Source organism: Dendropsophus ebraccatus, chromosome 8 (assembly GCF_027789765.1).
Source record: "Dendropsophus ebraccatus isolate aDenEbr1 chromosome 8, aDenEbr1.pat, whole genome shotgun sequence".
In the NCBI taxonomy this organism is placed as follows: domain Eukaryota; kingdom Metazoa; phylum Chordata; class Amphibia; order Anura; family Hylidae; genus Dendropsophus; species Dendropsophus ebraccatus.
In genome coordinates, this window is record NC_091461.1 from 109,244,307 (window position 1) to 109,267,936 (window position 23,630).

Below are 23,630 nucleotides of genomic sequence, written 5' to 3' on the forward strand. Positions count from 1 at the left end.
TCATCGTTCCCCCACCGCGCATTGCTACGGTGGAAAAGCGGTGGGCGACGGGCAACCGACGATTTGAGAAGCACAATACATTACTTGCAGGGCTTCTCCTCCACTCTTTCTTCCTCCCCGGGTCCCGCGCGCTCTAGCTTCAGAATGGCCTGGCAGGTCCTGTCAGTTCCCGGTCATTACATACTCGCAGCTGTCTGAACGACCGCTGCGTGTATGTAATTCTGCCGGCCCCTTAACCTCTTCTGCTGCCGCCCGGCTCCCGCTCTATATACATTACCTCTCCTCGCTGCAAGGGGGTCCCGGCGTACTGTTCTCCCGCCTGGCCAATCAATGGCTGTGGCTGGGCAACACACTGATTGGCCGGGCAGGAGAGCAGTACGCTGGAACCCCGTGCAGCGAGGAGAGGTAATGTATACAGAGCGGGAGCCGGGCGGCAGCAGAAGGGGTTAAACGGCCGGCAGAATTACATGCACACATCAGTCGTTTAGACAGCTATGTAGTGACAGTGAACTGCCAGGACCTGACAGACTCGCAACGAGATTTACGCTGTCAGTCTGTACGTGTGAACTGACCCTTAATAGCAGCAGACTGGCACTACTTGGAAGTATGAGCATCGGAGCAGCAACAGACTGGTACTACTTGTAAATATGAGCATCACAGTAGAAGCAGACTGGTACTACTTGGAAGTATGAGCATCAGAGTAGTAACAGACTGGTACTACTTGTAAGTATGAGCATCAGAGTAGTAACAGACTGGTACTACTTGTAAGTATGAGCATCAGAGTAGTAACAGACTGGTACTACTTGTAAGTATGAGCATCAGAGTAGTAACAGACTGGTACTACTTGTAAGTATGAGCATCAGAGTAGTAACAGACTGGTACTACTTGTAAGTATGAGCATCAGAGTAGTAACAGACTGGTACTACTTGTAAATATGAGCATCAGAGTAGCAACAGACTGGTACTACTTGTAAGTATGAGCATCAGAGTAGCAACAGACTGGTACTACTTGTAAGTATGAGCATCAGAGTAGTAACAGACTGGTACTACTTGTAAGTATGAGCATCAGAGTAGAAGCAGACTAGCACTACTTGTAAGTATGAGCATAGGAGTAGCAGCAGACTGGCACTATTTGTAGGTATTACTTATAGGTCCAATAAGGGATATATCAACTTTGGAGAAAAGCTTCTGTAAAACATTGCTGTTTTGTAATTTTTTTAACATGGCCAAACGGTTGTGTGTTCTAACCAAAGGGTTCGTGCGCCACCCTAGTGGCAAAATACTTTAATGGAAACCCATTACAGCAGTGATTGCCAACATGTGGCAGTACAGCACTATAACTCCTAGGACGCCATGCTGGGACTTGTAGTTTTGCAACCATTGGTGATGGCTGCAGTTTGGCAAGGATATGCAGGGGGTTTACAAACATACTGTTTGTTTTACCCTTGAACCATCCCGATACTGAGGGCTATTTCCGACACTTCTCTATAGTGACAGCTGACGGTTAGCTGACGGGACATTGTTATCTCTGGGTTTCTCTATTCCAGGGACATTAGTTTCCAGTTAGTATTGTCTGCTGAGAGGACTCCCTGTTCTACTCTGACATATAAGTTTCTTTCTATTTATTGCACAACATTTATTTGATTAAAAAATAATCTGGTTTATCGCCTATTCTTTGTAATACATAACTTTTTTGCAGCCTCCAGACACTGAGGAGACACAATATCGGATTCATTGCTGTGTATTTCCCTATAATGGTATCAACTACCGCAATCCTACTTACTAGTTCTGCAGTGCCTTCTGTTTCATACCAGCACTGCTGCTTACATGTATTTCATTACTGTAACTGTGTCATGTGATCACCAGCCTGACCCACAGAAAACCACAGTGTTTAATGTGTCAAAGGAAGTGGTCTGTCCTGGGTCAGCTGACTTCCTGTAAACTACAGGATGGTGTCCCTTCCCACCCAACTCTATGTGTATGCTGCTGCTATCTCTAGGCCAGGGAGAGGGAACTTCAGCCTTCCAGATGTTACAAATGTAAAATTCCCATTATGCCTAAACAGCCAAAGGGGGACCACTGGCAACAAGTATAATATTTTTAAAGGGGTACTCCAGCATGGGGGGCACTTTTTTGCTGGGACCGGGAACGAGGGAAAAGACGTCCACTCACCTCCCCGGTTCCAGTGGCGGGTCCCACATCGCGGCGTTCAGGCGCCCGGTTCCCGGCCGCTTCCTGGTGTCTGACGCCGCCCGAGACGTGACGTCTCAGGTCCGCTCAGCTAGTCAGTGAAGGAGGCGGGATCTGTTTCAAGTCCGCTCAGATCCTGCCTCTGTCACTGACTCTGTCAGACACCAGGAAGCGGCCGGGCACCGGAGCGCCGCGCCGCGCGACCCGCCGCTGGAACCAGGGAGGTGAGTGGACGTATTTTCCCTCAGCCACCTACTTCCCGGTCCCAGCAAAAAAGTGCCCCCCCCCCCCCCCGCTGGAGTACCCCTTTAAAGTGAGCTGCTATTATTATTGTAACACAGCCAGAAGACTTCATCAAACACCTCAGTTGTGACTATAGGCCAAATAATTTTCTCCTCATGACAATACTTCTCTAAAAAACGCTTTTTGAATAAGAAAACGCATCAAAACTACACATAGTGTGAACTGACCCAGTAATGACTGACCTAGTTAGGGACAAGACCCCGTCCCCTCTCTCTCCAAAGCCAGAGGATTCATGGTTAATGTAGGCAGCAACAGAAAATAATTTCAGAAGGGAAATATGAATCAGTATAAATGAAAATCCCAGCATAAAAAGTCGCACAGGTTTGCCGCATGACTAGGAATTGAGCAAGAGCTGCATTGTAGCCAACAATAAAATAGAGAGATATATAATGCTAAACAATACTGTAACACAGCCAAGAAGGATGCAGAACGCATTATTATAACTATCGCACTAAGAACCCGGCGGCACTAAGACCCGGCGCTCTACTACAAGCCAAAGAGGGACGTCGCTTACGTCATCGCAGCTGATCCGTTACTCTGCCGAACAGCGTGCTGTGATTCGCCAGCGGAAGAGGAAGTCCCGCCCCCTTTTCGGTGGCTTGGTTGCCGGGCAACAGAACGCTGTCTTGGATCTTATCGTACCGGAGCGGCTGCAGGTAAAGTTTAGGGCACGGTGAGGTTTATCATGTATCGCGGCTGCTATCGTGATCACCGTCAGGGAAGGGGTTAAACAATGATAATACGGTGTTAGACACTAGGCTGGGCTGCCATGGCAACCATTGTGTGGATACAGATAATGGAGACATTGTAGCAAACAAAGTCTATGTGTGATTTATGTAACAAATGCAGTGACCCGGGGCCTATGTCTCTCCATGCTGCAAAACTACAACTCCCAGAATGCCCTGGCAGCTGCACGACACCTCGGCTGTTGGAAAACTACGACTCCCACTATGCTCTGAGGGCTGCTGTCACCACGTGATAAAGGGTTAGTTATTTACACAGCTTGAAGAGGGTATAGGAGGCTCTCAGGGCATGATGGGAGTTGTAGTTTTGCAACAATTGGAGGACCTCAGGTTAGGGACCAGTGCTGTAAAGGGGGCACAAGTAACAGTCATACCAGGGCCTTAAAGGGGTTATCCAGGATTAGAAGAACATGACTGTTTTCTTCTAGAAACAGCGCCACCCTTGTTTGTGGTATTGCAGTTCCTCTGAAGTGAATGAAGCTGAGATGTAATACCGCAAACAACCTGAGAACAAGGGTGGTGCAATTTCTGGAAGAAAGCAGCCATGTTTTTTTTTTTAATCCTGGATAACCCCTCTAAAGGGAACCTGTCGTCCCCTGTCCCGGGGTGACAGGCTCCCGACCCCCCGCTAGAACCCCCTATACTTACCTGATCGCGCCGGGTCCTGCTTCTTGAGCCGGTCTGGTGACAGAGATTTCAGCGCCCGACGCGCGTGCTCCTCAAATGAGTCCGACGCTCATAGAGAATTAATGGAGCATCGGACTCACCATTCATTCTCTATGAGCGTCGGACTCCTCTCAGGAGCGCGCGCACCGGGCTTCGGGCGCTGAAGTCTCCGTCACCAGACCGGCTCAGGAAGCGGGACCCGGCGCAATCAGGTAAGTATAGGGGGCTCTAGCGGGGGGTCGGGAGCCTGTCACCCTGGCACGGGGGTGACAGGTCCTCTTTAACATCTCAGGTATAGGCTGTGTTCACACCAGGTTTTTTCAGCTCTGTTTAGAGTCTAAAATAACGGACGTTATTTAGCTGTCTGGCCTCCCCTTATTCTAGTTTAGTTACTAATTGCCCTTTGGGGTGCAGCTTAATTTAAAGTCCATTGAATTTATTAGTGAAAACGGTGACAAAAGAAAAACTGTGTGTGAACAACTAATATAAAACGTCCTCTGTTTGCAAAAGACGTCCGAAAATAATGATCATGTTCATTACTTTGACGTCCGCGGTAAAAACGTCCATTATTCAATGCATTGTGCGCATTAAACGTCCGTCTTCCCATTGACTTCAATGCATTGCCATTGCAGTCAGTTAAATCGCAGTAAAAACTGACTTTTTTTTTTAAATATCAAAATCGTCCGCCTTTTCTTTATTTTTGACGTTGTGTGAACATAGCCATACACAGAACTACCAGTTGTAGGAAAAAGATCCAGTAAGAGCCACCAACCTATAATAAGACCTGTTATTATGACATACCGTGACAGCCGCCGCAGCAGAGTTAATTATATAAATGAAGGGGTTACAGAGGAGATGGACTCTTTCTAAGATGTCTTGTTGGCAGTATTGTAGGTATCTAAGAAACCGGCAGCTCTGGTGTCATCCTCCTCCCCCCAGGCAGCAAGTCCGCCCGGTCTGAGCAGTGCAGGGGCCGCACACACCAAGCTGGTTCCTATAGTCTATAAAGGAGTAAGTAGACAGGGGCCCTAGGTCAGGACCGGCCACAGTGTAGAATCTCTTGAGCTGAAGGACCCAGTGCTCATTGATTTAAATTAGAACTGTGTAATACTTTGTTTCTCCAGTGGTGGTGCTGCAGGAAACTAAAACATAAACAGAGCAAAAAAGAAAAAATCAGCTCACCAGAAAAAAATGTCCTTAGTAAGTGTATAGCAACCCTCGGTGGAGCACGGATGAAAATGGGCCGACTCCCATCCAGGAACAATAGACCAAACCATGCAAAGATGCAAGAGATGAATCCAGCTCCAACCAGTGCAGTAAAATCCAAATTTTATTCACATGTAGAAAAAATACATAAATTTAAAAATACATGGACGTCCATACATGGAAAAAACCGACGCGTTTCAGAGTCTAAGCTCCTTAGTCATGGCTGGCTCTCACTAAATGAATGCCACTATTTATATCCACAGGTAATGCTAGCACCTGGGGTTTGGTACCGCCCAGAATGGGTTGTAACCAAACCTCATTACCTCATATAGGTACCTATAATGTTATTACTATTATGATTTGTTTTGTTTTTTCATTTTCCTATATATGTTGTTATTGCACTCATGTCATACAACTAGCTTGGCTTTGTAATGAGGTTTGGTTACAACCCATTCTGGGCGGTACCAAACCCCAGGTGCTAGCATTACCTGTGGATATAAATAGTGGCATTCATTTAGTGAGAGCCAGCCATGACTAAGGAGCTTAGACTCTGAAACGCGTCGGTTTTTTCCATGTATGGACGTCCATGTATTTTTAAATTTATGTATTTTTTCTACATGTGAATAAAATTTGGATTTTACTGCACTGGTTGGAGCTGGATTCATCTCTTGCATCTTTGCATGGTTAGGAAACTAAAACACTTGCTGCTGGCTCCTGTGATGTCTTAGACCAGTGATGGCTAACCTTGACTCTCCAGCTGTTACAAAACTACAATTCCCATCATGCCTGAACAACCAAAGATATGTGTTTGGCTGCCCAGGCATGATGGGAGTTGTAGTTTTGCAACAGCCAGAGAGTCAAGGTTAGCCATCACTGTCTTAGACCAAGGATGGGGAACGTTGGGCCCTCCAGCTGTTGCAAAACTACAATTCCCATCATGCCTGGACAGCCAAAGCGAAGCTTTGGCTGTCCAGGCATGATGGGAATTGTAGTTTTGCAACAGCTGGAGGGCGGAAGGTTCCTTATCCCTGTCTTAGGGCATCTCTTTGTAAGGAAGACACAAAGTCCTGAATGTCCTGCGTCTCGCCATAGCCGTGGTCTGCTAAAATTGAGAAATTAAAATGCAATTTATAAATCACTTTCTTTTTACCCCCACAGTAACCTCACCCTAATATTCGTAGAAATGTCCGACGCTGCAAAAGACAAGGCCGCTCGCCTGCTCAAGAAGAGAGGAAGTATTTCATCACTGAGTAGCCATGAAGTCAGACCCAGGGAAAACCTGAACAAACCGCGGGAGTCAAGAGAGTAAGTAGATCTAAAGGTTTATTGGAATGAAGTAGATACAGGGAATATCAGGGACGTATAGTTATGCCAACTATCAGACCTAAGGATTGCATGAGCCGATCACCTGCAGGTTCTTTGATAAACATCAAATAAAGATACCTATAACATTACAGTTTGATGAGAACGAATCATATCAATAGGAATGATCTTGAGCATGCTCTAGCCCGATCAATCAGTATTTGAATACTGATGGCTGAACAAGTTGGATGCAGCCCTAGGGAGTCCAGGAAAACATAGATGCAGCCTAGGGCCAATGGTTGTATCCATGATTTCCCAGACTCCTTATGGCTGAATCTAATGGTGCGTTTACACGTAACGATAATTGGCCCGATCGTACGATTAACGATGTCGGAGTTACGATTATTTTTTCATAACGAGCAGCGTTTAGACAGTACGATATATCATACGGAAAATTCGTTGTGCGATCGTTTTGCAAACGCTTAAGCCTATCTCACACATTGGTTAAATCGGCGAACGACTGTTCACACGGAACGATTTGCGATTTTTTTGCGAACGACAAACGACGATTTGATAACATGTTGAAAGATCAAAATGCGCGATGTATCGTTCGTCGTATGATCGTTCGCTGCGTTTACACGTACGATTATCGTTCGAATTCGATCGTTATCGCGCAAATTCGTACAATAATCGTTATGTGTAAACGCAGCATAACTTCATCAAATGCCAAACAGTTGAGCTCATCTCTAGATATCAACCATAACTATTGCTTTTTGGTATATCTTTTGTCCATGAATGGTCCATGAATTTACATGAAATGTATTTTTATTATTTGCCCATTGTCACTGATCACATGTAACCATTCAAAAATGGCTAATATGGGCTACAATGTTTATGGCTGGGTCCGCAATACCATTGTTCATCGGCTGATCATCTTCCTTCCATCTAGTGTGTATTTCCAGCTTTAGAAAAAAATACTCTTAACAAATGTCTTTCATTTTCCTTGCAGTTCTATGAGTACAGTGTCTTATATTGATGAACCAGGACATCATGATGACGTCACCCGTCCCGCAGTGCAGATGGAGAACACCTACCAGTTAGGTACTGGATGTCACTAGGGGATTGCTGACAAATAAATAACAACTACAATACAAGAATATAACTACTATAATACTGCTCCTATATACAAGAATATGACTACTATAATACTGCTCCTATATACAAGAATATAATCAGGTGGGCTTTGTTCCTGGTCGTGAGGCTAGGGACAACACCCTACGTACCATCTCCTTAATAGCCCATGCTCATAAAACTAAGCTACCTGTGTGTCTGTTGTCGGTCGATGCGGAGAAGGCCTTTGACAGGGTCCATTGGCAGTTTCTCTCGGCCTCCATGATACAAATAGGCCTAGGTGATACCTTCATTGACAAGGTCATGGCGCTGTATTCTCAACCATCTGCCAGAGTTAGGGTCAATGGGATTCTGTCGGAGGCCTTCCAGATCCACAACGGCACACGGCAAGGGTGCCCATTGTCACCTCTCCTCTATGTACTGTCTATGGAGCATCTTGCGGTGGCAATACGTAACAACCCCTACATTCGCGGCATTCAGGTGGGCGCGGAATGCCATAAAGCTGCACTTTATGCAGATGACCTGCTAGTCTATGTCACGTCCCCCCGTACATCCTTTCCTCCTCTCTTGAGGGAATTTGAGGTCTTTGGCAGATTGAGCAACTTTAAGGTTAATCTGTCAAAGACCGAGGGTCTCAATGTCTTTCTTCCTCATATGGTGATGCAGGACCTTCAGAGTGCTTTCACTTTTAAGTGGCAGTCTGAGAGCATAGTGTATCTGGGGATTCAGATCCCTTCCAGATTGGAGTTGCTCTTCCCCCTAAACTACCTGCCACTGCAGAGGAGGATTCTTGCTTCTTTGCATAGCAAATTTCTCACCTGGTTTGGTAGAATGAACGTCTTGAAGATGGACATTCTGCCGAGATTCTTGTATTTATTTCAGACGGTACCAATACATGTTCCAGCCAATTACTTTACGGTGCTTCACCGGGCGTTTACTAAATACATCTGGGCGGGAGCCAGACCCAGACTTAGTCGGAAGCTTCTCACAAAGCCTAAAGCACAGGGCGGGATGGGTCTGCCAGACTTAAAACTCTATCACGAAGCAGCAGCTCTGGCTAGACTTATTGATTGGGCTCGCCACCAAACGACTAAACGGTGGGTGGCTTTGGAAGCCGTGCTCGCTCCCGTCGCGTTGACATTGGCTCCGTGGTTAATAAAGGCGGATAGGGATTCGCTGCAGGGGTGGCCCTTCCTATCTAAGCACACGCTTGCTATTTGGGACAATTGGATCGTGCGGTCACAAATCTCATCACGGCCAGGCCCGATGACGCCCCTTTTCGAAAATCCAGCATTTCAGCCAGCTCTCACGGCCAATGCTTATCTGGTCTGGCAAAAAGACACATTGCCCAGGATCCATCAGATCCTTGTTGGCTCTAGACTGCCGTCCTTGACGTCCCTCTACTCAGACAGTTCCGCGGGGAGACTGCCCTGGCTCGAATATAACCAATTGTGCTCCTTCGTGGCCTCGCAGGCTCTCCCTCTCCTCCCACACGAGGGAAAAAAGTTACAAGTTGTTGTCCAGATGGTACAGATGCCCGACCATCATACATCGAATGTATCCTGAATCCTCCGATCGCTGCTGGCGATGTGGGGTGGCGGAGGGTACCCTCCTACATATTTGGTGGAGTTGTTCCAAGATCAAAGTGTTTTGGGAAGGAGTACTCAGAGTGTACGAGGCATATTCTGGCAAACGCGTAGATAACAATCCGAAGGCTATGCTCCTTTCAGTACTACCCGGTTCAATGTCACTACACAAGAAGGGCGTGCTGAGACACGTTCTTGCGGCTGCGAGAGCTGTGATACCGCGGCACTGGAAAACTGGTGTGACACCTGCTTTGCAGGAGTGGTTCACCGAAATGCAAGGAATTCAGAGGGCGGAGGAGTTCGTGGCCGAGGCACAGGGCAGATCGGAGGTATATCGTACGGTCTGGACTGCGTGGACTCTCTTTGTGGAAGCTCAGACTTTGTTAATCTTTTATAGAGGCACTATGGAACTGAGACGAGTCTGTGATTACACTGTTCTGTGTTCGCCGGGTCTTGTCCCTCCCCTTCCCCCTCCCCTTCCCCCTCCCCTCCCCCCCCCATCCCCCCCTCTTTCTTTCTCTTTTTCTTCTTTCTTCCTCATTCATTTCTCTTTATCTTTGCTTTTCTCCTCTCTTCTTGCCCTTGTTGTATTGCCTTTGTGCTCTTTGTACACTGGCTATATCCTAATGGCCTACCAAGGGCACTCTGCTTTTCCGTACTTATCTTTATAAAAATTATAGCACCTAAGGGTGCTTTGGTTTGCATATTTCTACAGTGCTGACGCGTAGCTATAGTGTGTTACATTATTCGTTTTACTCTGTTTCATATGTTATGGAACACATGATGTGCTATGTATCAAGGTTGTACTCTATGCCTTTGTAACGTACCTTATGTTCACTGATTTGAGTTGTCAAGTTTATTTGCTGGCTTTCTGCTAATAAATTCTGAGTAAACATATACAAGAATATAACTACTATAATAATGATGGGTGAGAGAGGTTCAGCCGGCACCAGCTGATGTCAGCACTTGAATGGAACCGGGGGCAAATAAATGCAGTAAACAGTCAGTGTAGGATAACCTAGTAAACCGGGGTGCTGGAGACTAAGGAGATGAATATGACTGTGCAATGGAGAAAGAGGAATCCGCACTCACCGGTAGGCAGAAAGAGTAGGTTTATTGATCCAAACACCAGAGGCAGTGGCTGGGAGGGGGAAGGTCTTACGCAGGTGAGCTCCTTACAGCAACAATTGTTTCTCGCCTGCTCGGCGCCGAGCAGGCGAGAAACAATTGTTGCTGTAAGGAGCTCACCTGCGTAAGACCTTCCCCCTCCCAGCCACTGCCTCTGGTGTTTGGATCAATAAACCTACTCTTTCTGCTTACCGGTGAGTGCGGATTCCTCTTTCTCCATTGCACAGTCATAACTACTATAATACTGCTCTTATATACAAGAATATAACTACTATAATACTGCTCCTATATACAAGAATATAACTACTATAATACTGCTCCTATATACAAGAATATGACTACTATAATATTGCTCCTATATACAAGAATATAATTACTATAAGCACAAGCCATTGAGATAGACAGTAGAAACCAGCGGCACTCACCGGGTTAATGCAGTAATCGTGGTTTATTTACAAGATGTCCTCATACAGGCAACTTCAGGGCAGGGAGAGACAGGTCCAAGGGTGCTGTGTACGGTGTACAGCACCCTTGGACCTGTCTCTCTCTGCCCTGAAGTTGCCTGTATGAGGACATCTTGTAAATAAACCACGATTACTGCATTAACCCGGTGAGTGCCGCTGGTTTCTACTGTCTATCTCAATGGCTTGTGCTTATTGAATGATCTGTTTTCCTATTCATGCTGAGCACCACCGTGATGCAGACACTGTACTGAGATCACTCAGTAAACAGACATCACAACGCTCCCTATCACGTAAGGTCACTTAACCTGGACATACAAACAATTTCAGAATACTACGGTTTGCTGATATATAACTACTATAATACTGCTCCTATATACAGGAATATAGCTACTATAATACTGCTCCTATATACAAGAATATAACTACTATAATACTGCCCCCTATATACAAGAATATAACTACTATAATACTGCTCCTATATACAAGAATATAACTACTATAATACTGCTCCTATATACAGGAATATAACTACTATAATACTGCTCCTATATACAGGAATATAACTACTATAATACTGCTCCTATATACAGGAATATAACTACTATAATACTGCTCCTATATACAAGAATATAACTACTATAATACTGCTCCTATATACAAGAATATAACTACTATAATACTGCTCCTATATACAGGAATATAACTACTATAATACTGCTCCTATATACAGGAATATAACTACTATAATACTGCTCCTATATACAAGAATATAACTACTATAATACTGCTCCTATATACAAGAATATAACTACTATAATACTGCTCCTATATACAGGAATATAACTACTATAATGCTGCTCCTATATACAAGAATATAACTACTATAATACTGCTCCTATATACAGGAATATAACTACTATAATACTGCTCCTATATACAGGAATATAACTACTATAATACTGCTCCTATATACAAGAATATAACTACTATAATACTGCTTCTATATACAAGAATATAACTACTATAATACAGCCTCCTATATACAGGAATATAACTACTATAATACTGCTTCTATATACAAGAATATAACTACTATATTACTGCCCCCTATATACAAGAATATAACTACTATAATATTGCTCCTATATACAAGAATATAACTACTATAATACTGCTCCTATATACAGGAATATAGCTACTATAATACTGCTCCTATATTCAAGAATATAACTACTATAATACTGCTTCTATATACAAGAATATAACTACTATATTACTGCCCCCTATATACAAGAATATAACTACTATAATATTGCTCCTATATACAAGAATATAACTACTATAATACTGCTCCTATGTACAAGACTATAAATACTATAATACTGCTCCTATATACAAGAATATAACTATTATAATACTGCCCCTATATACAAGAATATAACTACTATAATACTGCTCCTATATACAAGAATATAACTACTATAATACTGCTCCTATGTACAAGACTATAAATACTATAATACTGCTCCTATATACAAGACTATAAATACTATAATACTGCCCCCTATAGGATCTGAACAGAATCGTCTTAAAAAGAACCTGTAATAATTTGAGCCATTCATAAACCAGACAGCTTCTTACCACCCAGTGGATATTAATTGATAAATCTCTTCCTTTTTGGGTATAGTGAGAAATCCATTAATCAACATCAGCTGGGTTAGAAGAAGCCACCAGTGATCACCCTTGTTGCCCCACTCCCAGCGGGGTTTTATAAATATGATTCCTTTGTCATACACTATTGTTATAAGTGAGCCTGTCCCCTGTGCAAGCAGCATCAAAGTGATGACCTGTTCTCTTGAATTCTCTGAAATCTTCTTCGCAGTAGTTATTTCCAGCAGGTTGTATATTATAATGGTTTGTGTTGCCTCTTAGGTCCGGCGCGACGTTTTCCCGTAGCCACAGTGAATAATATATTAAAAGACGTCCTGACCAGTTACCTGCAGGAGGAGAAGTACGAGGCCGAGCTCTGTAGACAAATGACCAAGACAATCTCTGAGGTAGGTAATGCAGTGGGCCCTCAGAGGCTGGAGGACTGTCTCATGTGGCTGCTGCTGACGGATCTTATTGATCTTATGAATGAATTTGATTAATATATCAATCCCTAATACTTGTTTATAGTCAGGGCTCGGAGGGTAAAAAATTTTAGGAGCAAACCAGCCCCGGAGCACGACAGGATATTAATGTGCTTATTATAGCTTCGAGATCCATTAACAGCAGTTTTTAGTGGTTTAGTTTTATATATATATAAATAGTTTTTTTGCTTTTACAGCAATACTTTATATTCCTTATGTAGATGATTTTGGAGCCACGTTAAAGGGGTTCTCCAGCGCTACAAAAACATGGCCACTTTCTTTCTGAGACAACACGACTCTTATCTCCAGTTCAGGTGCGGTTTGCAATTAAGCTCCATTCACTTCAATGGAACTGAGCGGCAAAACCCCGCCCAAGCTGGAGACAAGAGTGGTGCTGTCTCTGGAAGAAAGTGGCCATGTTTTTGTAGCGCTGGATAACCCCTTTAAAGGGGTTGGGGCCCAGTCCCTGCTGCTCTCCACTTCCTGTGATTAGCTGGAATTGGCCGGTCAACCTATCATTAGTCGCAGAGGTGCCTTGCCTCAGCCAGGGATTGGCTAAATGAGCAGGTCCTGCAGGGTCACACAGGAAGCTGAGAGCAATGGGGATCAGGCATCTTCCGAACAGCAGTGTTGGGGGATCAGGGTGGGGTGAGTACAGGTGTTTTGTTTGACAGCATCTAGGAGCATGTCTAAAATAATTTATTCTCCAACAATACAGGTTTAGAAAAACATGGCCGCTTTCTTCCAGAAACAGCGACACACTTGTTATCAGGATGTGTGTGGTATTAAAACTCGGCTTCAATCACTTAAATGGAACAGAGCTGCAATGCCACACACAAACTAAGAACAAGACTTCACAGTAGATTATATAGGAGGTCGGGGTATACTGGACACCATGTGGATCTTCTTAATGATACAGACATTGAGGGTCCTAAGTAAGCGATTGACTTTAGCACATTTCCCCTGTTAGGGGTATATACCTTTAAATAAAGGGGTTAGCCAGGCATACAAAAACATGGCCGCTCTTTTCCAAGAATAGCATCACTCCTGTCCTGTTTGGGTGTGGGTGTTTTGCAGCTCAGTTCCATTGAAGTGAATTGAGCTGAACTGTAATACCACTCACAACTTTAGGACAGGGGTGGTGCTGTTTTTACAAGTTGCTGTGTCTTTCTTAATCCTGGATAATCCCTTTCATTGAGGCATTATTCTGTATTGTATCTTACAGGTGGTGAAGGCCAGAGTGAAGGACTTGATGATCCCAAGATATAAAATCATTGTTCTCATCTACATAGGACAGCTGAATGATCAGAGCATGCGGGTGGGAAGCCGGTGTATCTGGGACCCTGCGTACGACACCTTCTCCTCCTACACCTTCAAGAACAGCTCCCTGTGTGCCCTGGCCAATGTCTATGCTGTGTATTATGAGTAGGTCGCACAAAGGATAAGCTATAAGTGATAGGCAGCTTGTGGCTGTGTATGTGGAACTGCAAACCCCAGCTGGCTGTACACATTAGATGAGTATTCCCTAACCTGTGGCTCGCCAGCTGTTGCAAAGACTACATCTCCCAGCATGCCCAAACAGCCAATAGCTGATTATTTTTTGAGGGACCGGCTCACAATCTAATATGTTCTGCGCCAGATTGCCCCTGGTATGGGAGAGAAGGAGCGGCCATGTTGGATTGTAACTGTTTGATCCTTCTGCTCTAAGGCAGAGATGAGAAACCAAAGCTTTAGTTGTCCAGGCATGTTGGGAATTATAGTTTTGCAGGTTCACATCTTAGGGTGGGTTCACACAACGGAATCCGAGCGGATAAATTTCCGGCAGATTCCGTCGCTTGTACCCGCTCACGGCAGCGTGCATATTCGCCCGTGTCATAGACACCATTTTGTGGCCGGGCAGATTTAGCCTTTCGCCAAAACATGTCAATCCGTCCGTGCATAGAATGGTGTCTTTGGCACGGGCGGATATGCACGCTGCCGTGAGCGGGTACGGGTGCTGGAATCCGCCGGAACTTATCCGCGCAGATTCCATAGTGTGATCCCACCCTTAGGCCCGTTCCCACTGAGCAAAACTAGCGGAATTCCGCGGTGGAATTGTCCGCCGCGGAATGCCGTTAGCCTCCCGCTCATAATGGAAGTCTATAGGAGGCGCGCGCTCCTGCCCTGTCCGCGCTGAAGAATGAACATGTTCATAGACTCCCATTATAAGCGGGAGGTTAACGGCATTCCGCGGCGGACAATTCCGACGCGGAATTCCGCTTGTTTTGCTCAGTGGGAACGGGGCCTTATAGCTGCTTTTTCCCTTCTTGCAACTCAGAACACATGCAGACTGAGCTGAGTGTGCAAGTATATAGAGTTGTCAGGAGAGAAGTGTATACCTAGCTTTCCCTGGGGCTTGTAGATCCTTATCATATTTAAAGCCACAAATTTCCTACATGTACCCAAGATCATGCCCAAATTTTAAAGAGGCTTTCCCTAAAATCTGTCTGTTACCTAATTCTAGGAAAGCTGGGTGGTTATTGATATAGCCGTCATCACAGATTAACCCAATAACCACTGTATTGGCAGCCTTATTTATTTTTACCCAGCTTTCCCAGAATAAAATAATTGCCTAAATGGGCACTGTCACTTTAAAAAAAACTTTTGACACATCCTAGAGATACACTAACAGTTCTGAGCGTTCAGACCCCTGCTGATTGTTAGATGGAGAGGGGAGAAGCTCACGAAATGCTTTGTTTCACAACTCGCTGTCTTTTATGTTTCATTATTGTAATGCAGCGAACCAAGGAATGAAGCGCACAGCTGAACGCTTCTCCCAGCTGAACACCCAGACCCAACCAATCCTTTTATAGTGACAGCGCCCATTTAACATGACAGCAGGGGATGACTCCAGAGTGTTCATTTTAAAAGGAAAACAGCCATCTCTGTCCGGCGCTGCGTCCGCCGGGTTTCCATACATTGAATTTTACTTTTTTTGTACAAAACTATTTATTATGTCATATTTTCTGGATGATGGGAACAAATTAAAGAATTTGTATAATTATACATTAGTGTAATAAATAAGTGTCCGCGTCCTAATTCAATAAAAATTGTACAAGACCGACCAGAATTTTGCACTTTTATGTTTCCAATATAAATGATCCATGACAAAGGAACTAGTGTGAAGCCAGCAAAGTAAAGCCAATAGATCCCTTGTCAAGAGGCCTTGAAAGTTACACTTAGAGAAGCATCCTGAGGAAACAGTGCCAACCTGGTTGTTGTGGCTGCGGCTGGTACTGCAGCTCAGCCCAAGGACAGGTAAAACGCTGTTTCTGGAAAGTTACTTTCACTATGGTGGGAAGCGATCTGAGGTAAAGTCACTTGCATTTTAGCCCTTTGCTGATTACCTCTGTGTGTACAAAGGTTGTAGTCATACTTGGGTCCTAATACCTGAGGGGTCCTGTGGAGTCTGTATACAGCATTGCCGCAAGATACAGATTTTCTATTGGGGTCCGGATTTCCTAACCGGACCCCAGTCTGAGAATTGCTCACTCACCTGTTGCGGAATGGAGTCAGGTTCTGGCTACAGGAAACCCCCTTTAATCCGGATATGTGACCCTGACCTTATACTATCTAGATCAGTGATTTTCAACCACTGTGCCGCGACACATGGTCGGGTGTGCCGCGGGGAAAGTTCCCCAAACTATGGTGCCCCTGTGTTTTGTTCCCCGGCAATGCGCAGCAATCAGTGGCGGATTATAATGATGGGAGCGGTTGCGTGGTTTCGCCGCAGCGCACCACGCTCCCGCCCTCCGCTGGTTGGAGGAGCACGTCCGCGCCCTACGGGCGGCCAGTAGGTGAGGCGGACAGCAGTGGCGACCATCTCGGAGGATGTGAGGTGGGAGGGGGGGAAAGAAACCTGGGGATGGGGGAGAGAAACAGCAGAGAGAAGGAGGGGGGAGAGAAGTTTAGTGGAGAGAAGCAGGGTGGAGAGAAGTATGGTGGAGAGAAGCATGGGGGAGAGAAAAGCAGGGGGGAGAAGTATGGTGGAGAGAAGCTCAGGAGAGAAGCATAGGGGAGAGAAGCACAGTAGAGAAGCAGGGGGGAGAGAAGCACAGGAGAAAAGCATGGGGGAGAGAAGCATGGGGGAGAGAAGCACAGGAGAGAAGCATGGGGGAGAGAAGCAGGGGGGAGAAGTATGGTGGAGAGAAGCATGGTGGAGAAGCAGGGGGGAGAAGTATGGTGGAGAGAAGCATAGAGGGGAGAAGTATAGTGGAGAGAAGCACAGGAGAGAAGCATGGGGGGGAGAAGTATGGTGGAGAGAAGCATGGGGGAGAGAAGCACAGGAGAGAAGCAGGGAGGGAGATGTATGGTGGAGAGAAGCATGGGGGAGAGAAGCACAGGAGAAAAGCAGGGGGGAGATGTATGGTGGAGAGAAGCACAGGAGAGAAGCAGGGGGAGAAGTATGGTGGAGAGAAGCATGGGGGAGAGAAGCAGGGGGAGATGTATGGTGGAGAGAAGCACAGGAGAGAAGCATGGGGGGGAGAAGTATGGTGGAGAGAAGCATGGGGGAGAGAAGCAGGGAGGGAGATGTATGGTGGAGAGAAGCACAGGAGAGAAGCATGGGGGGGAGAAGTATGGTGGAGAGAAGCATGGGGGAGAGAAGCAGGGAGGGAGATGTATGGTGGAGAGAAGCACAGGAGAGAAGCAGGGGGGAGATGTATGGTGGAGAGAAGCACAGGAGAGAAGCAGGGGGAGAAGTGTGGTGGAGAGAAGCAGGGGGGAGAAGTATGGTGGAGAGAAGCATGGGGGAGAGAAGCAGGGGGAGATGTATGGTGGAGAGAAGCATGGGGGAGAGAAGCACAGGAGAGAAGCAGGGGGGAGAAGTATGGTGAAGTGAAGCACAGGAGAGAAGTAGGGGGGGAGAAGCACAGGAGAGAAGTATAAATATATTTAGAATCTATATTATTAACTATATGTATAATATGTACTGTTTTAGTGTCATTTTGGTTGATGGTGTGCCCCGGGATTTTTTAAGTATAAAAAGTGTGCCGCGGCTCAAAAAAGGTTGAAAATCACTGATCTAGATCATAACTAGTGATGAGCAAAATTTAGAAAAATCCCTGGCATTGGCCATAGGCTGTATTCATGTTTTCCTAGCACCCCTAAGGTGGCATCCAATTTCTCCAGACGTCAGGAGTTAAATATTGATTGTTTGCAGACGAACCCGGACATTTTTCTGAAGTTCGCTCATCACCGATGATAACCGTTCTTTGTTTTCGAAACATTGACGCTTTAGTCCTTGTGGCTTAGTCTGGTATTGCAGTCCCGTAACAAAGAAGGAACAGATCACCAAAAGTGGCACTGTTAAGGACTTTTTCTGATGTCATACAGCCTGCTGCTTAAAGCGTTGTATAGAGATACAACTTGACAGCTTTCTTCCAGAAACAGCGCCACACCTGTCCTTGGGTCATGCCTGGTATTGAAGCTCAACTCTGTTAAAATGAACTGCAATACTGGACACAATCTGGTGTGGCGCTGTTCTCATCTTATACACTGAAGTCTTGGATTGGAACATGGCAACGGGCAGTTTCGATATGGAGTTTCTCCTATTCTCTGCATTCATAGGAGGTACGGTAATGATATGAATGAATGACACTCATCTATCCAGCAGGTATAATCTTTATTAGTTGTCTGTACACAGCTGTAAACTGAGGTCTGAAAATTCATTTTAACATGTTTCTTTAGTCATCATCACTGTCACAATGAAGGTGGATGTTGTGGAGCATGTTGCCTCCCTCTATATCTATACATGTCGGTCTAGCACAGTGAACTCAGGTCCTTCTTCTTGCAGCCAGTCTTGCAGCAGGCGGTGGTCAGCAGTTCATTGAGGTCACGTCTCTCTTCAGCTGGATTCTTCCTTGTCCCCCAGATCTCTTCAGAAGACTCTGTTTCCTGCAGCTTCTCTTGGTTCTGAGAGTTTATTTTCTGCACATGATATTCCACCGGTCCCGCCTGGTCTTCATCTATAGTATGCATGGCGAAGAAGTCTTCTCTGTCTGTGGACAACACAAGTGTTATACCACATCCTTCATATTGTCCATTACTTGGGGTCAGATCTTAGGACCCATGTACACATTGAAGACGAGACAACTAAATAAAGCTATGTAAAAATCACGTCCATCTTTTCTAATAATGGCCGTCAGTGTGCAAACAAGGTCCGCTATTTCTTTTTAAATAATGGACGTTATTTGCACAATGATGGCCATTGGTACGAAAGATGACTGTCGTTTTTACATAGCTTTAGCTGTCCAGGAATGATGGGAGTTGTAGTTTTGCAACAGCTGGAGAGCTATGGTTCTTAACCTTGACCTAAAGTGTCTGTTGTCCCATTCTAGCTCATTTAGTGCAGAAGAATGTCCTGAAGAACCATTTAATTTTTTCAACCGTGCACTCTATATGGGGAATATGAGCTGCTGAACGACTCCTCTAGTAGTGGATTATCTCCCTGAGAACAAAAGGACCAGACACGCTAAAATCCAACAAACCTGTTCCTGAGCTCTCCAACATCTGCTGTCTAGAGAGGGTGTGTAGGCCCCCAATCACATTAGCTGGTCAGCCAAACCTCCCTTCCAAAATGGCAACTTCCTAAATCATCAGGTTTGGACAAGGAAACAAAAACAGCATATATGAATCCTGCCCTATGAAGTCTACAAAGTCCAATGAACAGTAAGTATGAAAAATGTCAAAGGGCTGTGCTGTTTTGCCATCTGGTGTATATAAATGGTACTGCAGCTCACAATACAGTCTATATAAACTTACCAGTCATATCTTGGGGCTGTCCAGACAAAAGCCTCCTCCATCGGGATCCTCCGCAGGTATAGATCACAGCTCTGATGAATTCCCTGCCGCAGAGCTTCACAAATTGTCCGTCCGCTGTTACTTGTTCAGCTGCTACCAGGAGACTGAGCAGCACACAGCAGACAGGTAGGACTCTCATGCTGGACAGTGATGGGTGGGCTGCCAAGTGTGACTGAACACAAGAAGTCTGCAGGAGATGTAGATGAGCTGGGTATTGTGCCCAATATATACCCATGAACTCAATATCTTATTGGCTGGAATTTTCTGGAAATTTCTGCGACATTTAACGGCACATCATAAATCTCATAATTCCCTATAATGTGACAGGTAACATCGGATATATCCCGGGGTCATAGGGCTGTTAAACTGCTACTTAACACATTATACCAGCTTCAGGGATTTTAAGGAGCCATCATCACCTGTGTGCAAACAATGAGATGGGACATCCTCCTCCTCCTCCACATATGTGCACTGTTTATATGGAAAAGCTGTGAAGTAAATGACCCCGGGACAAATGCAGAGTTTATACCGACATTACCCCATCTGTGAGGGGCACCATCCAGGGTAAGGTTAGGCTATTTCTGTTCTAAGATGATATACAGCAATTCTGCTATCAGCACCTTAGATGTTATACAGTCATTGATGCACCCAGGTATGTCTCAGGCAGACACATAAGACATACTGAATATTGCCACAAGAGGGCGTAAAAGTGCTGCCCCTACTGCCATATAAAAGAATCTCAGATGCTACTTTTGGTAGTGTACCTTCTGGAGAGAGATCACTGACTGCCAGAAATGACTCTAAGATGCATTTGATGGCATTGTGCCCAGATGACAAAGTATGGGTGGAGTATCAATGGATTAAGAGGAAGAAGATGTTCGATTTGGTAGTTTGTCATTCTGTTAGGAGGTGTTGGGGGCAGTGGTTACACAAGAGTACACAGGTTCCAAACAGCCCAGATAGACACCAGTAGAGAGGATCCACCATGTACAGAACAGTGAATTCAGGTTCTGCTTGGTATCACTCATGTTAAAGTATGGAGCTTTGTGGTGAGTGCCTCAAACCTGTCTCTACTCTGGAGGAACACACTGCCCCCTGCTGGTGCGGGGAGTCATTACTACAGTGTTCACCAATCAAACATTTATGAGACCAACTGGGACAGCAGCTTAAACAACCTAGGAACAACATAAAGAATTCCTTGAAGACTATAGTTTAACAACCATGTTCTGGCCATGACTTTATGACATGGGGAAATAAGATAACCTACACTACAGGTAGTAATCTAATGGAATCTGATTAGATGGGCTATTGTCTGACCCCATTACAGTACCCTAAATAGTGTTCATAGGTTTTATCCCTTTATTACATAAAGTGCAGGTCTGTAGTTACAGTAACACCAGTGGTAAATGGCCAGTGGCTGGAAACCAAAGCAAAACAGCAACAGCTACAGAGCAAACAAACAAAGCAACCCACTACAGAGCATGCCCACAACATCCCATAGACGTCAATGAGTCATTTTCTGCATTAGTTTTTCATTAAGGTTTCACAAGTGAAACAAAGAATCAATGCAGAAAACAGTAAATACAAGACATGTATGCAGAGGACTCTGTTCCGGTTACCATGTCCGCCCGGGACACAACACTCCCACATGCCCTGTGGAAATGTCTGATTTTCTTTATGACATAAAACAGTCATTACCTGTCATAAAAAGATCCCCCATCGATGGAGTTCTTAGATAACAGAGCTAAACAGGAAGAAAAGTGTTCTGTGCCGCCAACAAACATTTGGTTTTTCCATTTAAACTTCAGAGCTTAAATGTCATGTGATCGTTTTTCTTACGTATTATAATTGTGTTTGGGAGAGTTCATGTGGAGTGCAGGATTGGGTGCAAGCATCACTGCCCCTCCCGCAGCTCTATGAATCCCAGAATTCCAGGCAATACCCAGGCTATCTCCTAAAGAACCTAAGATTTTCCGGTGTTTGATCATCTCTACTCCTAATGAGTATAACAGGGAAAAAGCAAGAAGCACACAGAGGATGGCGGCGCCTCATGTGATAACGTATGGCACGATGGCTGGACACAGGTTGGGGACTCTCACCTTGGAGCATCTTGGGCTTTGTGCATATTACCCTTGTGTTCAGGGTACAATAGGTTCTGGAGAAAAGGCTGCTGGCCATAGGGTAGATGTCCAGGATGCTCTCAAGAAAAAAAGGGGCTCAAGGTAAACAGCACAGAGAGGAGGAAAGAATACTGACCAGAGACTGGCAATGCCCTGGCATAATTCTCTACATACAGTATAAATTGTAGTATAGAAGGTAAAATGATTGTTCAAATATCACAAACAGGATAACGTGTTTCAGGGATCACCTCTTCATCAGGGGGTGATCCTCTTCTTCTTCTCTGTACTAATGTGTATGATGGTCTCCTGACTCTCACTGACTGACTTTTTGAGAGCGGTCACCAGGGCTGTTTTGCAGTAGTGTCCTCTTCTCTCCATGACCGCTGCCTAAGCTCTGTGTTATATACACCTACAGTATATATAGGACTGGACCTGAGCCTCACCGTGTGCAGGTCTATATAACATTGTATGGAGCACGCTGTTACCTTCACGCTCTGTGGCCATGACCCGATGTCAGAGACTTCTCCAATACTGCAACGCCATCCATTACAGCTAGATACCCCCTCAAGGTTCTGAGAACTCTACGCTCCAGGGCCAGAATGGCAATCAATGTTCCTGTCTAGCACTGAGGCCCATCTGGCCAATCTTACAACACACTATCCAGCTGATCTGTGCCAGGCTACTCAGCGGACTGGTCAGCCAGCTCTTAGTTCATTCCATACAGGCACAGCGGCATGCGTTTACAAGAACTGCTACCATTGCTCCAACTGTTTCCCTAAGTGGCCATCGTATAGTAACATAGATCTCTGTTTGTAGAGGACCCCACCATTTGGGACCCCTCATATGATACATATAGCTTAACTTTATGTTATTGTTTTAATCATCTGTTTTATTTATCCATTTGAAATAAATGGTTTTAGCTACATAATATTCTAACTACATAGTATATGCACAAGCCAAAAAGACAGAAATGGCTGCACATCGCACCCATGGCTGACACGAAAGCTTATTCAGCTACATTTAAAACCAACATCAGAAGTTAGTATATAATTTGGCCAAACCATATTGCCTCATGTACCACGTGCCGGTCAGCGACCACAATCCCCGCAAAGCGTGCGCAAGCAGAGAAGGGGGCCACGGAATGGAATTATATACTAACTTCTGATGTTGGTTTTAAATGTAGCTGAATAAGCTTTTGTGTCAGCCATGGGTGCGATGTGCAGCCATTTCTGTCTATTTGGCTTGTGCATATTTTATGTATTCTGTCCCTTTTTTCATTGTGGCTAGCACTCGTGCTGTGTAAGACCCATGTAATCCAAATTAGCAGGAAGCACCTGTGTACATAAGGGGAGGATCTCCTAGTATTCTCCCATTCTACCTGCAGAGGAATGGAGAGAGGTAAGAGCTTGTTCACACTTGTGTTGCTTGGCGTCCACTTTTTCCGCCGGTGGCGCCTGCGGGGTCCAGGGGGCCCTTTAGGGTCTGGTCCTTTGACAATGGGGTTGCAGGGCCATTCCGTGGCTCCCCTTCTCTGCTTGCGCACGTTTTGCGGGGCTTGTGGTCGCTGACCGGCACAGTGATGTTTTTTGGTTAGGGACTCATGTGTATCAGAAGACCTGCACGTGGTACATGAGGCAATATGGTTTGGCCAAATTATATACTAACTTCTGATGTTGGTTTTAAATGTAGCTGAATAAGCTTTCGTGTCAGCCAGGGGTGCGATGTGCAGCCATTTCTGTCTTTTAGTTCTTTTAGTTTTAGTTTAGAACCTGCACTAATACTGATTGACATGTCTTTTTTCATAGGTTCTTTATTGGTGG

General features: G+C 45.0%; 2 protein-coding genes across 2 annotated transcripts; one reads left to right on the forward strand and one right to left on the reverse strand.

The window, feature by feature from the left end:
* The first annotated feature begins 3,094 nt into the window (after window positions 1–3,094).
* DYNLT5 (dynein light chain Tctex-type family member 5) lies at window positions 3,095–15,919 on the forward strand. Its single transcript, XM_069981396.1, has 5 exons — window positions 3,095–3,148; window positions 6,266–6,412; window positions 7,419–7,510; window positions 12,651–12,775; window positions 14,076–15,919. Exons 2-5 carry the CDS (start codon window positions 6,291–6,293, stop codon window positions 14,277–14,279), a joined length of 543 nt encoding a protein of 180 aa, XP_069837497.1. The 5' UTR covers window positions 3,095–3,148; window positions 6,266–6,290; the 3' UTR covers window positions 14,280–15,919.
* A 2,608-nt stretch (window positions 15,920–18,527) lies between these two features.
* INSL5 (insulin like 5) lies at window positions 18,528–19,829 on the reverse strand. Its single transcript, XM_069981400.1, has 2 exons — window positions 19,652–19,829; window positions 18,528–18,888 (listed from the first exon to the last, which is right to left on the reverse strand). Exons 1-2 carry the CDS (start codon window positions 19,827–19,829, stop codon window positions 18,650–18,652), a joined length of 417 nt encoding a protein of 138 aa, XP_069837501.1. The 3' UTR covers window positions 18,528–18,649.
* Window positions 19,830–23,630: the final 3,801 nt, after the last annotated feature.